This window comes from Lathamus discolor, chromosome Z (assembly GCF_037157495.1).
Source record: "Lathamus discolor isolate bLatDis1 chromosome Z, bLatDis1.hap1, whole genome shotgun sequence".
Classification (NCBI taxonomy): Eukaryota; Metazoa; Chordata; class Aves; order Psittaciformes; family Psittacidae; genus Lathamus; species Lathamus discolor.
In genome coordinates, this window is record NC_088909.1 from 108,502,993 (window position 1) to 108,519,286 (window position 16,294).

The following is a 16,294-nucleotide window of genomic DNA, read 5'->3' on the forward strand; positions in this document are numbered from 1 at the left end:
AAGAGAATGACCCTGGGCTTTGTTTAGCTGCTACTGAAGGAATTATGTATACCTCATTTAAATAGCTGCTAAAAAGAATGTATTATGTAAATAATACTGCAATTTCATGTGCACAGGGAAATCCCAGTAAAGATTTAGTGCCTTATGTTTTTGTTAGTAAATATTTGCTTAGGTTGTGCAATGATTTTTTTCATTCTTAGGGTATTTTCTATTAGTCTGAAGCTAGAGGATCCTAGAAGATTCACGTTTACATATTAAATTGTCACATTCTGCAGGTGCTTTATGTAGTTTAATGTGGTGCTTGTCTTGTTTTGGAATTAACTTAGGAAACATTTGTGTGTTTGGACAGCATGCACATATTGTTTATTACTCCTCAAACTGCTACAGAGCCTCTTTTTCTTGGGGTTTTATTGCTTCTAGGGGATTCCTGAATGAGCTCCAAACTCAAAAATATAGATACCACTGCCTTTTCTTTACTGATACTTAGAGTAAACAAATGAGAATGGCCTTCTGTCCTTGCTGCTAAAGTTCTTCCTGATAATCCCAAAGCCAGTAATTTCAACCATCTTTTTGATGGATAGAAGGAAGGAGAACAATTTCCTTCCAATTATGCCCTGTCTGGTTTTCTGCCTTGCCTAGAGTTGATGCCAGAAATGCTGCAAAGCCAGCGGCTCGTGTGGTGAAATGCATGCTTCTGATTGGTGTGAGGTTGTGTCATATGGGCATGTCATTGTGGTGTAGCTGTGTCCGTCACACCTAGCAGAGGTTGCTTTCACCTCATGTACTAGGATGGCATTCACATATCTTCTCATGTTCATACACGTCTGTGTTGTGCATTCTCTTCACTGGTGTTTATTGTGTTCTCCAAAACTGGACCAAGAGCTTTGAGCTTGGCTACTGTAGGTGCTGCAGTTGCTATATCAGCCTTTATCTCTGTTGTGTACAATTTTGTCTGCATTTAACAGTCCATTATAAAAAGGTTCAAGTATGTAAGTGAAGTAACGCATAATTATTCAGGTTTCTGAGTTAGTAGTATTTGGATCTCAGCATAACAAGTAAGCATGTTACTGAATAATGTTTTGACACTTTCAGTTGAATTCTAAACAGAAATTGCAAGGGAACTGGACTACTTTGGTTTATTTGTGGGGGAAAAAAAAGACCTTTGTGACAGGGTTTTCTGAGAATTCTAGGATAAAAATAATTTTGAAGCCAAAATTTCCATTATAAACTCAGTAAGTGTGAAAATGTTAATTATTTTTGACAGTAGTACTGTTGGTTAATATTTGTTAATTCCTCCCCTGTTGTCATATCCAAGGGACACAATTAGAAAAGTTGATTTCCTGAGTTAACATGCATTGATAAACAGTTTTATGTTCTTACTTAATGATGTCTTATCAAATGGCCTCAATGTCTTTAAAGCTGGCTTCATTCGTGCTGGGGGATCTGGAAGAGCGACCAGGGAAATTCCAGGATTGCTTGACAGGGGCACCGTGTGGGATAGGAACTGCATAGGCAATGTCCTGGAAGAGGCCATGAACTGCTTTGCCGAGATGCAGAGGCAGACAGAGGAGAAATTTCGCATGTGGATAGAAAAGCTAACCCATCTTGACACAGATGAAGAAAGCAAGCAACAACTGGAGCCCAGGGAACCTAAAATTCAACTAGTTGGCCAAAGAATCTCCCCTACCACACAGTCAGGGGCTTTCCTACAGATGCCTGGTAGCCACATACTTCCACAGCACTCATTCAGTTCTTACGTGGGCTATCAAAATGTTGATGATATGATAGAGTTTCCAGTGACTTTTAATAACAATTTTTCACCTGTCTTTCCAGAGAATGGGAATATTGCAGAGCCTGATCTGAATCAATCATAAACTTAAAATATTCTGATCTTTGCAATATTGATGTTGTTTTGGATTATGCTTTAAACAAGGTTTGCTTTTTTCTTCATATATGTTTGTTTTGATTTTTCTCTTTGGGATTTTATTACCATGGTGTAATTGTTTTTTAATTTACAGAGAATATATATGTAGTTTAAAAAAAACCCAGAGTGTACCCATATGCGTGTGCCAGCACGCACATACCAGCACCTTTAAAGGTGTGTATGAGGGAAACCAGCCTAAGTTTCATCACCAAACTTGGGAAAATAGAACTTAAAATCCCTTTTAGCTACCCCAAAATCAGTAGACCTATGTCTGCTACATTAGGAGCATTCGGAGTATTCATCCAAATGGCCCTTTTTGCATGTCAGAACATTTATATGAGGAAATAAGTTTTATATTTAAATATGTAAAGTACCCTAGAGAACCAGACTAGGTACAAACCTATAACATTTCTTTTGACTATCTGTTTATTCCCAAGTTTTGCAGCTTGAAAATGTCAAACATTAGTTCTTTCTTCTTCCATTTTTTAGGCAGAAGTAATGAATAAGCTTACCCTAAAGGTTTAACTATATATAGCAAATGTGCACAACTGATTTGCTTTTTTTTTTCTGCTCTCCCTTTTAGTAGTTCATTTTCTGTCCAGAGTTTTTATTAATGTCACTACTGTGTTGCACATGGCACATTTATGGAAGCAGCTGTCTTATACTGTGTAAACAAGTATGCACGTGTATATGTGTGTATATATATATGTGTGTGTGTTCAGTTTGGATGGACATCATCTCCTCTATTTTTAAGTGTCTACTTTGCTGTTATGTGGATTTCCTGAGACAATGGGAAGAGGTAAGCACCTAGAGAGGATACCTCCTGGCAATGTCTTCGTCTTCCATTAGTTGTCTCAACTTCCCTTACAAACAGTTTAGTATAGATAACTTCTGGCTGGAGCTTGGGGAGATGAATCACATCCAACTACGTGTATGTGCATGACCTGTACACATAAGGCACTGCTGCTTCCTTCTGTATATACGATTGAGCTGCATCCTTCATGCTGGAATAAAAATAGTTGTGTCAGTCCTGAGATAAGCAGCCACCAGTGGATGAATTGAGCCTTGGCATAGGAATTTAAAGGAAAGCTTGACAGTTGGGTTAGTAAACACTGTGGTGATCTGAAGGGATGGGTTGCTGGTCTGTGTTAGACAGCATGAGCTTCTTCTAAACCGCATTCAAATGCCACTGAAATAATTTCTTATTTGTGATGGGGAATGCCAGAACATTAGTTTTTTTAAATAATACAGTAGCTTGCTATTGTGTGGAATTTTTTTTTATACTTATAGTTACTCTAAATAGGAAGGTTTGAAACTGTGATGTTTAAAGTAGGATTAATTTAAACTATATATTAGAAATCTCTATTTAGTTCTTGCTATTATCAGTACACGCAGGGATTTTTTGGTCATTTCTCCATTAAGGTCTTTCTTCATGTGAAGTAACTTCTCTGTAGCTACCAAAAATGTATATTTATCATCAGATAGAACTTGCTAAAAGTTTCTAATTTGAGTTAAATCAAAGTTCTAATAATGGAAATTGAAAGTCTGCATAGACATAGCTGAAGTAGAGAGAACACTTTAGCTCTCTTATTTTGCTTTTTAAACTACAGTCACTTTTCCTCCCCCCTAATTATTTTAATGTAATTCCTTTTCTTCCTGTTGGAAGTAACCACTGATTTTTATTTTTTCTTTTTTTTTTATTTTTTTTTTTTTTTATTCCCCCCCCCCCCTCCTCCCCAAAGTCAGTGGGAGTTTTTCCATTAATTTATGTAGGGGTTTGGATCAAACCTGTAAGAATTTAAGAAATGCTTTTTGCTAACAGTATAATACTTGGCCAGACTTTTTTTTTTTTTTTTTAGTGTGTGATGCCTTCATTGAAAACCTGTGTGGTTAGAGAATTGTTTTATTTTCATAGTAACTGTTTGAAAGGCTATGCAGGAGATAGTTTTTAAGTACTGGAATAAATTCTTTGCAGATCACCTTCATGCATAATTTTGATATAAAGATTTTGATGTAAACTTGTAAGAAAAGTCCATTATCTGAAATTCTGAGCATTTCAGGTAGAAGTTAAATAAGTTATTTTATGTTTGTTTGTAATTCAGTAACTTGTCCTTGTCCATTTAAAATTTAAGAACCTTCAGGGAAGATTATTTGCTGGTATTGAGAACAATCATATCCTTTTGGTGTTCATAGGTTTATATATACATATATATATATATACACACACGTGTATCTTTTATGCAGATAATAAGAACAGCATATTTTAATGCATGATGATTTTACAAGTCTTCCCATGCATGCAGAAGCAGCTTTTTGCAGTGACTGGTTTCTTTTTTAATGTGCAAGAGTCACTTAACTCAGTATGTCCGTAAGCATGCCGTTAACCTTTTTTATCAAACTGTATATATGGAGCAATTAGGCATTTCAGAAACAAATTGTTTCAGGGGATAGGTTGAACTTGCCTCTCAGATTGAAACATCTTTGTGTAGGGGTCTCATAAATGGGTAATAATTTTGCTAGGGATGTAGCCAGTAAAATTTCTGCCAGTCTTCAATGTCTTGGTGATTTGTAGAAAAACTCTAAAAACTCGCCAACAAAATCTAAGTTGACAAGCAGGTATTCTTTATGGCGGTGCTGGGAGACACAGGGGATAGCTCCTCCAAGCGTGTCCCGCTGGAGCACCAAACAAGCTGTGATTATATAATCATTAAATATACAAATACATTACATAACATGCATATTCATGAGGTTACTTATGCATTACATCATATCTCTAGAAAATTCTTCCCACATGTGCACAATAATGTGGTAGTGATCTTTGAGATCCCTGGTGGTCACTTCTTCATAATCTTCCTCTTCATCACTTCATCGTTTGAACTTTGGAGCTGGCCATCCTTGTTGTCCCGTTTGCCAACTGCTTAGTTGATTCTGACTGGTTTCCCTAAACATTAACTGAAGAGTTCTCTTCCTTATCATTGTTACAGAGTCCACCTGTGGTCCAGGTCACTTAGTAATAAACAAAAGGTTCGTTCTATATACAATGAGCTATCCTTCATTCTGTCTTTCTTCTTTCCCCATCTCATTGGTTAGGCACTCTTAAAAAAAAAAAAAAATTTAAATAATTCAGTGTGTTAATAGATAAAAATTTGGATTTTGTTACTACAGGCAAAAATTTAAAACTTTCAACATTTTTATCCATTACTGTTAATTGTTGTTTTCAATTGCAAGCAGCTGTGAATGTGAAAAAACAAGCAGATTACAGCAGTTGAGCATGCAGACTTTAAAGCTATGCTTTTTCTAGGGTAAAATTACTCCAAGACACCCAGAAGACTGAGGGAATAGTTCGTATTAGGTATAATTTTAACTGAAGCTCCCCTACGAAAGCTACATAGTGTGAAGAACACCTGTGCAAGACCAGTGATTGTAAATTGTTCTGTAAATGATAAATATGATTTGGTTGAGTTGCTCTTTTCACTTGCCTCAAAACTGGAGCCAGATCTTCAGCTGTCATAAATCAGCTCCTCTAGGATGAAAAGTGTGCATCTTAGACCAGACAGCTGACTGTCTGGTCTAAACTGAAGCATCTCTCTTCTTGCTTTGTATTGTGATTTTGAAAGATGCAGAGCACTGAAAAAAACCAACCTTCAGATCCTAGTGATTAGTCTGTATTTTAAATGTGTGTGGCGACAGCCTTTGGCATATCTGAAAAAGCAGATTCCCAATATGTAATTTCAGATTATGTTTTACTTTTTCTCCTGGAAATATCTTTGCTATATTGTATGTCTGCAGTTAAGTTTCTCATGATTTCCATTATAACCTCTTGTTATCAAAGGGCTTTGACTAGAAAATTTCAGGGAGTTAAAATTTCTTCAGCTGCAATTTTAACATAAATTTTAATCTCTTCCATATTTTGTTAAACCAGTCTGGCCTCATTTAAGACTATTTTAAGGTTATCAGAAGGAAACTATTTAACTTTCCAATCCAGCGTTACATTTTGAATCTAAGTTTATGCTGGCATATCAGTGAACTGCTTCAAAACCAGTTACATTTTGAATTTCTGTTTATGCTCACATTTCAAGAAATTACTTCAAACCCGTGAAATTTAACAAGTGGAGGAGAAATCAGAAGGAGTTTTTCACAGAGGTGGAGAATCACAGACTATAATTTAGAGTTTCTTTAGTTGCCCTGGTTTTATACTTAAGAGTGGAGCAAAGAAACCTTATGGTTTCTTTAAAGATTTTTATGTATGATTTGAAAAAAGTAAATGCATCAAGTCAGATCAGCTGGTTCAGACTGATGTAATTCCAGGGAGGATGGTGTCAGCTTAAACCTCACTGGCCTATTCAAGTTCCTGTATTGTCATCTTTAAATTGAAATAGGTGTTTTCCATGCGGCATCTGTTTCTGCATGGGGGTAATTGAACACCCCTGCGACTGCAGAGTTGAGATTTAGTAGCATGTAAAACACAGCTACTTTGTTAGCTCTTTTATTTGCAAGTGCAAAAGAAATAAGTCTTTATTTAATATAAATGTCACTAAATACAAACTGACAATTCACTAAATGAAAAATTGAAGGATCTGCTCCTAGAATTGGAGCCGATGTAGGAGTCCTTGGCATTTCCAGGGGATTTAGTGTGCAGTGTTTTTGCAGGCTTAGGCTGCAAGTTCTTTCCCAGGGATTTGTGCTGCTTCCCTTCATCTAGTGGGGTCTGCAGGAAATCCCACCCTTCACACCTTGTTTTATCTGAGCATTTTGGGGTTTTGCTTCACATGCTTCTGATAAAACATCTGAATTTTCAGGTTTTATTTACAAAAAAAAACAAAGCCGTATTATATACAGCAGAAATTCAAACAAAGGTAGTGAAACTTTATTCAGTGTTTCTGTTATAAAAAATAAATGGAGCAGGTAAAAGGACAAAAAAGGGAAAATAATCTTAAAACTTTCAGATTTACTGCTCCTCAGTGTTATTTTTAATAGTAGTAGGACAGAATAACTCAGACAGAAATAGACATCTCTGTTTTTTAAGTTCACAGGATGTTTAGTGTTTTTGCAGGATTCTGAGATTGTTTTGTCTGAGCTGCTAGAGTTAAGACCTGGAGGACAAATCTTAACTTCAGTGACACTGGATTATATTTAGCAGTTATTTTGCAAATTGAAATGTATTTATTTTCACTGATTTATTCTGTTAATGTATTTTGTCCCATCCTGTATTCAAGTACTGTAATTTTTTTTTTTTTTCAGAGTACTGTTTCAAGGGCATTAAGAAATTAAATCCTCATTAAAAAGCAGTAGAAAATTTCTGCTAATTTCAGTGGGACTATCATTTCACCTTGTTAGAAACTGAACTTGTTTTGCAGGTTTTTTGGTCAGAGAATCAATCCTTCAGCTGACTTCTAGGGTAAACTTTTGCCTGATGGGTGTGTGTAAATCAGACAAGTTAAGTAGGTGTTTTTAAGCTGACCTCTGCAGTTTCATATGGGAGCATGAGAGCAAATGCAATGTGTAGTTCATACTGTATGAGCTAAAATGTTCAGGCTGATTGATAGAGACGGACAGTACCTTGCGAAACAAAACAAAATTAAAAAAGCTAGAAACCGGACTTTTCACTAATTTTATTAGTTTCATAGTGTTAGATCAGAAAAATGAAGGCACATGGAAAATAGGCTGATTGAGTTAGAAGTGATTGAAGTGCTCTGTTAAATCTCAAAGGCTGGCCAAGCCAAGGGATTAGTCTGGACCATCAAAAGTTTTGCACAAACGCTATATTAGCCCTTCCATGGGAAGATGCAGTTTGTACTTGCAAAAATGTGATGTTTTCTGGAGGTGAGTGTGTTTGCTTGCCTTTTCCTAATGTAAGCAGTATGTACGTAGGGAATACTTTAACTGTCATATCTCTGTCAGAGTTGAGTGTGATGATTTCCAAAACCCTCCTGATACACTTTTGCAAGTGAAACTAGGGAAGAGATCTGGCTAACATATGTGCTCCCATAATTAATGAATCATTAGGTGACATCAGGAAAAATAAATCTTATCACAAGATACGAAGTGCGCACTACTTCTTGGTATTTTCAGTACACAGCCATGTTCCATGTGCTTTTGCTTAACACACAATGAAAAAGGCTGTTTTGTGTCTTCATGTATAATTTGATAAAACAAATCCAAGATACTTTCCATCTAGTCATCAAAAAGCCTGAAAGAATGAATGTTGATCAGCAAGACTTGAATTTTTGATGTGCTGTCTAAAAAATGGTCTGGTCTGAAAACAGGTACTCATTTGATCATGTTTTGAGTTTATAATTTTATTATTATGGTAAAAAAACCCAACAAAACCACAAAAGCTTTACTGTGCGAAATGAAGGAAAATCTGAGGAAAGTGGATTCATGGATAAAGTTCACTTTATGGCTTTAGAGCGAATGTTGTTACACTCTATTGTTTTTTATTGTATTTACAATGTATTCTTTGCCTAACCCTGTATATTTTGAAATGTAACTAGTGTAACCTGGAATAAATAAATATGAATATAAATATAAACAGTAATGAAGTGTTTCATGTTGCTGAACAACATAAAAAAGCAGCAATCTCCTGCCTCCCCACCCTGCTTTAGGAATTGTTTTAGGATTCAGCTAGTTTGTGCCATTTAAACTGCTCATATGTTATGAAGAGGCAGCTCTGGATCATGTTTTAAATAATGCCAGGTTTATATTGTTTATCTACAACAGAATGACTGTCAGTTCAGCCTGCAGTCTTATATCCGAAGCCTTTCTGATCAAAGTTACTGATGTGTCTACTGTAAAACTACTTTGGCAAGTCACTTAAGATGAATATTCAAGTTTTTGGCATGCAAAATATGATTATTTCAATTACTGTAATGATCATTGATCTTAAAATTTATAGGTATTGAAGTCCGTTCTATATTTTGCTTAATTGTGAAGTAAATGGAGTTATCTCTCAAATTTAAATGTCACATGTAAATCGGGGTGTTCTTAGATCTTTTATTGTTTTTAAATGTCTCTTTTGTTATATGAAAAAGTAAATACTACTTAGTTTAGAATACTGGGATCGACACAAAGCAGTGCCTGCATTCCTAGTGCAGATGTGAGACCAGAAGCAGACCTGTGGTCTTGGGCTTGTGATTCAGAGCGGCCCTGCAGAGAAGGACTTGGGGGTGCTGGTCGATGAGAAAATGAACATGAGCCGGCAGTGTGCGCTCGCAGCCCAGAAAGCCAACCGTATCCTGGGCTGCATCAAAAGGAGTGTGACCAGCAGGTCGAAGGAGGTGATCCTGCCCCTCTACTCTGCTCTTGTGAGACCTCACCTGGAGCATTGTGTGCAGTTCTGGTGTCCTCAACATAAAAAGGACATGGAACTGCTGGAACAAGTCCAGAGGAGGGCCACAAGGATGATCAGGGGACTGGAGCACCTCCCGTATGAAGACAGGCTGAGGAAGTTGGGGCTGTTCAGCCTGGAGAAGAGAAGGCTGCGTGGGGACCTAATAGCAGCCTTCCAGTATCTGAAGGGGGCCTATAGGGATGCTGGGGAGGGACTCTTCATCAGGGACTGTAGTGACAGGACAAGGGGTAACGGGTTAAAACTTAAACAGGGGAAGTTTAAATTGGATATAAGGAGGAAATTCTTTCCTGTTAGGGTGGTGAGGCACTGGAATGGGTTGCCCAGGGAGGTTGTGAGTGCTCCATCCCTGGCGGTGTTCAAGGCCAGGTTGGATGAAGCCTTGTGTGGGATGGTTTAGTGTGAGGTGTCCCTGCCCATGGCAGGGGGGTTGGAACTAGATGATCTTGAGGTCTTTTCCAACCCTAACTATTCTATGATTCTATGATTACTCCGGTGCCTCGGTGTGGTGCCTTTACACCTTTTGTATGTTTCATGAAAGCATTTCCAAACACAGTTTTTTAACTCCTCAATAATTTACTGGTTAAGAATAGCTCAGTAATTTTAGGGGAGTGTTGTTTTCAGCAAAGCTGGGCTCTGCTGCTTGTTAACCTTGAGCAAACTGCAAATCTCTGCTTGCCTCAGTTTCCCCAACAGGCAGAAGGAGGTATACTAACCACCTGGGGCTGTTTAGAGAGCCACTAATGGAAAGGTTTTTGTAAGAATAAATTGCTCTAGTTATTATTGCTATTATTAGTGTACCTATTCTGTGTGTTTTAAAGCGTAGGGTGATACACGTCAATGAGGCTCCGTGTTTTCTCATGGCAAAGATTCTGATGATCACCAAAATTAGGCTTTTAATTTGGAAGTTATTTCAGTCAGGATAATCCTCTGGAGATTTTGCCACTAGTAGAAAAAATACAGCAAATTTAAATCCCATCCTGAAGGCTGGAATTCATCTCGCTGAACTTCAGTGGTCTGAAGGCTAGGTGCCTTGTCTAAGGGGGTTGTCTGAGCTCTTCCTGCTTACTGAGGAATGAGGGAGATGAGGGTGCTCCAGGCTGCAGTTTCCAGTCTGAGATTACCTAACCCTGAAGTTCCTCTCTCAGGCTACAGTGGGAGGGAGTGTAAGTGATGAGCATGGCACTAGATGCCTAAATTTAAGAAAGCTAAAGGGAAATAATGAGTTAAAAGACTAAATTCAGGGTTTGCTAGCTACTACCTTCTATTTCCTATTATGAAGTACTGCTGTGCATTGATACAAAGCTGTTGCAGCACAAAGGTACGGTGCTTCTACAGGATCACTGCTTTTAACCTACAGCTGAAATTTTATGGTTGATTCCCCCTTTTTGCTTGTGCTGCCATTATAATGAATTAAGGGATAATAGGAGTGTGGATCTTAACAAGAGTTTAGACTGAATGTTGGTATGTGGCTCAATGAAAAGCATGAGAATGGCTAGCAGAGAAGAAATAACTGAATTTCCTCTGTTGCAAGCTTTAAAATGAAAGATGTTGTTAGCCCTGGGATTTTGTACACGTAGCTTCTGATGCAATTGTCCTGAGTAGAATTAGTTTTGATGAGCTGTGTAAATTAAGGGAGAGTTTGACACTTGGAAACGCTGTCCCCGTGGTGACCTCTGCCTCTGAATTCTTTAAAAGAAAAATAAGAAAAGCAGTCTCTCCTCCCCCTGTTAACATTAAATGTCAACAGCTGTATTTTGCTGCTGGTACTTATTAACTTTTCAGCCTTGCCGTTTTTGAGTGTTTATTGCTTTAGAAATGAATTAAAGCTTATCACCAGGGAAATGTAAGTCTTCCAGCTCCCTTGACTTCTCAAAAGAAGCAATTTCTCTTAAATAGATTGTTTAAATTACTGACCAGCGAGCCTCCTAATTGCGCTACATTAAATTTTTATTCTGGCATGGTTTGTTTTGGTGTCTGCTTTTCTATCTGTTGAAATCCTGTGACAGTAAGTAGGAGGAGTAGCTCTAATGTAAAGAAAAGATGATAAGGTACAACTGTGGTTGTAGTTAATCCTTAATTTTCCTTATTTTTTTCCCCTTAATTATTAACCTGAAAGCATTTTTTTTCCCACTTATTTCCTAGCTGAGGCCAATTGTCCTTATTTCTTGGTACCACACATTCACTTTGCATCACATCATAGGATGGTCACATATTTGGCTAGGGAAGTATTATTTATTTCCAAATTTAACCCCTCCTAACCCATCCTTTTAGCACTGAAAAGGAAGCATGCCTTTGGGAATAGGGGTTTTTTAGATAATTTTTTTATGTGCCTTTGCTGCAGCTTTCATCTAGCTGTAGTTGTCTACAACTTACTTATTCTTTTATTTATTGTTTGGGTTGCTTTAAATACACACATTTATTTATTGCTTATTTCTTCTGTTACACATGCTGGTAATCCTAGGATTTGTTGCAGTGTCGAGGCCATTATCTTGGCCTCGCTGGTCATTTACTGGTGATAGGTATGGATAACCCTGGTGTCAGGAGCCTTTCATTTCCAGATCTGATCCTGAAATGCAAGGCTGAGAAAAGCAGAAATAGACCTCTGCTGTGATTTCTCTATAAATAAGGAGTTTGGTTTTTCAGTATTGTTAAATTGGTGGCTATTGCGCTGACAAGTATGAAAGTACAGTGTGTAAATTATATTGAAAATATTTCTGTCTGTTTGATGTATAATAAATTTAAGCTAAGTTATAAGGTGTGCTGTTTGGAAGTGTGGAAGATACAGGAGTGGAGCTACAGATAACAAGTTTATGCTTGTATTTCCTACTGATGAAGACTTTCACACAAGTTATTTCTATGGGTAGGTGATAAGAATATCACTCTGCATGTATATACATTTATTATACATTTTTGCATGATTATACATGTAGGAGTGGTACAATTTTGACTTGAGACTATTGGTGCCTTTTGTCCAAATATAATTTCACTTGTGTAGACATGTCTGTCTAAAATCAAATTTTGCTTCTGCTTTTGAAGCTCTCAGTCAAAAGCAAGAGAAACAAAGACCTGAAGGAACAGTGCATAGCTCCTGAAATCTTAGATAACCTATTGAAAAAATGGTCATATAGTCAATATTGTACTTGACCCTCGTATCTTCTGCACTCAACTGTTTATTTTTATAGATCACATTATATATGTTCATGATGAACTTTGATGATAAGGCTGAAAGAAAACATGCTTCTCATGATTCAGTCCAGTTCTTGCTTTCTGCATGTAATTTAATCATCAGCTGTCACAAATAATTAACTGAACATCAGCCAGCTTAATTCTGAACTTCGTATTACATTATTTTGTAATTGCCTTTTGAAAAGACTGATACTGCCTTTCAGTTAATTATCAGGACTTCTTTATCAGTCATAACCATCAGCATTTCATGTTGTGAACAGTTTGGTCTTTAATACATTGGTATTTAGCTACCCATTTATTTTTGTTTGGTCTGTTTTAAGTTTGTAATATAGCACTGTTATATGAAAATGTTGTGTTGGAGGCAGGTCTGATTGGAAATATTTTGTGAATTTCTTCATACCTTGTTGCAAAACTGATCTTTAGTATGATTTAAGCAATACAATCGCTCTTTAATGAAGTCTGTTGCTAATCATAAAATAGGCATTTCTTAAAATAGGGGGAGTTGAATTATGTTTCAGGGACCAAGTTACAAAAAAAAACCAAACCAACCAAAACCCACAAGCAGACAAACTCACCCTAAAAACCTCTGTGGAAACAGCCTTTCAGAGAAATAAATTTGAAACTTTTAAATCATCATATTCTTTTCTGTCTTCAACAGCCACTTAATACTCCTAAAAGAAGCCAGTCTTTCTGAAAAGTTTTTTCATTTTATTCTTTGTGACTTTTAAAGATTTCTTTAGTCGTTCTGTAACTCTGAGGCTCCTATCATCCTAAACACATTACTAGTTTATGGTTATTTTGTATTATTCCATACAAATTACACCATCTGTGTTTCATTCCCATAACAAAAATGTCTTGCAGACTCTCAGCTGCTAGAACTTCCTTACAGTTAAAGATCTGCAGTGGCAAACCTGCTGAGCTTTGACCCAACCTGTGTTTCCTTCTATTTCATACTCATTTTTGTGGATGAAGTCGTGGCCCAAAGAAAGTTTTGATACTCTCATATGGGGAGTGGGAACTCCAGCCACTTTCATCCACTCTTAGTTGATAAGCTGTTGCTGAGACAAGGCATCTGAGTTAAAATATGCATCCTTTCAGAATCGCAGCATTCTTCCATTCCCTCTGCTTCCATATTAATCTTTGTCTTGAATTTTATTTTTTTTTTTCTGAGACTCTTGTGTTTACAGCATGCTTTCCAGTTAGGATTTTCATTCCTCACAAAGAAGATAGTCCATCTTAACAAAATAGACCAAAAATAGCTTTTTGTTATTCCTCAAGAATAGATTTCATGTAAGCAGCTTTCTCTCCTGCTTCTCCCCTTCACTTTGGTGGCAAAAAATACATATGGTAATCATATTGAATTAAAAGCATATTTATCACTGCACATTATAGTTTTGTTTCTTGCTATTCTTGATCTTAAAAAAAAACAGCAGCAAAAAACTTTGCATTTTGAAAAATTCCCCTGCCATTAACAGGTAAATATTATGAAAGGGAAGTTGCCTAATGTTAAGTTTATTGTCAGTGGGTCAGTTATATCAAAAAGTTAGTTTTATTCAACAAACCCTAAAGTAATGCAAGCTGTCACTTGAGTTCTGTAAAATCCTCTAGGTAAATATCTTGTCTTGCCAAATTTTATGTCCTGTGACTTAACTATTTTTATATTTGAAACTGAAGGTTTTATCCTTTTAATATTGTAAATGTAACATTGTCAGATATGGAGATGTTTATGTGTTAATGTAAAAGATAATACACAAATTACTGATACATCTATAAACATGGTTTTCTTACATTTGTGTTTTCTGTCTATGCAAAGGTTAAAATGTCTCTGTAATCTCAGACTATATTCATTAAATGAAATGTTAAGAATTCATAAAATTTATAGTTCTATAATAGATTCATGTAGGAGAAGACATCAGTCCTTCAACAAACCATTTGTACTTTTAAAGGTTTCTTTCACAGTATGCCTACTTCTAATCCATGTTGTTTTTCTCTCCTTCTGCAGATGGACCTCCTGTCATACCTCATTATGATATATCAGACACAAATTCAGACTCAGAAGTGGTGAATGTGGATAATCTGTTGGCAGCTGCAGTAGTTCAAGAGCACAGTAATTCCTTAGGAAATCAAGACTCAGGATCTGCCTGGAGAACCAGAGGGCTGCTAGATGAACTGAGCGGTGATACAGGTTTGTTTAAATTCTTTTCCTTTGACATTTTTTTCAGCATCTCAGTTGGTGTCTCTCCATTTCCTGCTTTCAGTATTTTCATAGTTTACGAAGCTTGAAAAGCTGTATGTGTGGATTTTGCAGTAAAACAGTACAGGTGCTTATTAAAAATGTCTGACATTTATTCTAAAATACAAATGATAAATATAGGCAAAGGTTGCTGCAATGTATTACTAATAGTAGTTTCCTTCATTATTTTTTTCTCTTTCTTTTCCCTCTAATTAGTTATTGGAACTTAGGTTTTGTGGATTTGATGGTTTTGTAATTTAAAGCGAGCTCAGCTTGTTATTGAATAATTGATCATGACGACCTATGCCATCAGCTAGGAAACTGATCATAACCTCATTTTAAGTATTGCAATTGTGTATGTCTTTTTTCTTCTTTGTCTGTTTATTTCTTTGAAATGCAAGCATTAATCATTCCCATATTTCATCTGCATTTCTAATGTAACTTAGAAAATTGGATAGATCAGCACCAGATAAAGATGAAGGGTGAAAAGATGTTGGTAAATGGGTTTAGGATCAAGACACAGCAAAGAAGTTTCCTTCAGGAAAGCAAGAGCAGAAATACTATGGGAGAATTCAGAAGAGTTCATGTAGCTCATAAAAATTGTTCGGTTTCCATTGGTGCCTGCAATTCTTCCCTAACAAAAGAATTAAACCACAAGATTAAATGTTACTGTGTTCTGCATGCATAGAGCTAACGGTGTACTTCCTATCAACTTCATCCTGTAGTTTTATATGCTAACATACTGCCTTCCTTTCCACTCGTGTTTTTAATACCCATGTTAAGATTTTTAACTGTGAAAGATATAGAGTATTGCCTGCAGTGCTGGAGCATAGCAAAATTTTCTTTCATGCTATGTTTTTCCAAATGTAAGCAAGCCAAAGGGTACCTGCATTGGAAGTGTCCTGATGGCTCTTAGATACTTCTGAATGTCTATAAAGTTTAAAGAAATACAAGCGTGTGGCTGATTTGGAAAAAGATCTTCCATTATTATCATGTGGACAAGTCTGTTATTTGAATATGAGTGTTGCATTTTCACTGTGATCTGTAGCTAGATGTTGTTGCTTTTGGAAGATAGCTGGTTTTACAAGCTCACTGGTATTGTTTGCAGGATATCAGCTGACTGATACATAGCTGTTTGACCCCTAAAAAGCCAACTCCTTTATTAAGCGATTTATTAGAGATTAGAACACCGAAAATTAGCTTTAGCACTAATAGATTGTCACTTCAAAGGAGTGTAAGTTTCTTATCAAGCTTTGTTCCACTTTCTGCTTATGAGTACGGTGCTGCAGTGCAGCTGGAGATCTGTCTTCCTTCCTCCACCTGTATCCATGGGGACTTGGAAAGAGGAGGTTGCCAGGTAAAAGAAAGCTTCAAGAAACTTCGTCATCCCTGATTCTGTGGGGATGTGGCCATACAGATTTGCTTCTGGTGCTGTGGCCATCTCAATGTCTGACAGAATTAATCTCTTTTCCTTCATACACCTTGCCCCAGAGCCTTGTAGCCTCAGTGCACTTGTGACTGTACGTTTGTCAGTACTGGTCTTTTCTGACCATATCTAGGATTGCACATTTGGAGAGTTTTCAACACTTGCATCTCATTC

The 16,294-nt window shown here is 36.7% G+C and overlaps 1 protein-coding gene across 4 annotated transcripts in view; it reads left to right on the plus strand.

The window, feature by feature from the left end:
* The window catches only part of ARK2N (arkadia (RNF111) N-terminal like PKA signaling regulator 2N), a 51,858-nt gene that overhangs the window by 24,568 nt on the left and 10,996 nt on the right, over positions 1–16,294 (plus strand). For all 4 annotated transcript variants that reach the window (XM_065662574.1, XM_065662572.1, XM_065662575.1 and 1 more), the window contains one exon: positions 14,464–14,646. In XM_065662574.1, the coding sequence (XP_065518646.1) occupies positions 14,464–14,646 (183 nt within the window). The remainder of the gene's footprint in view (positions 1–14,463; positions 14,647–16,294) is intronic.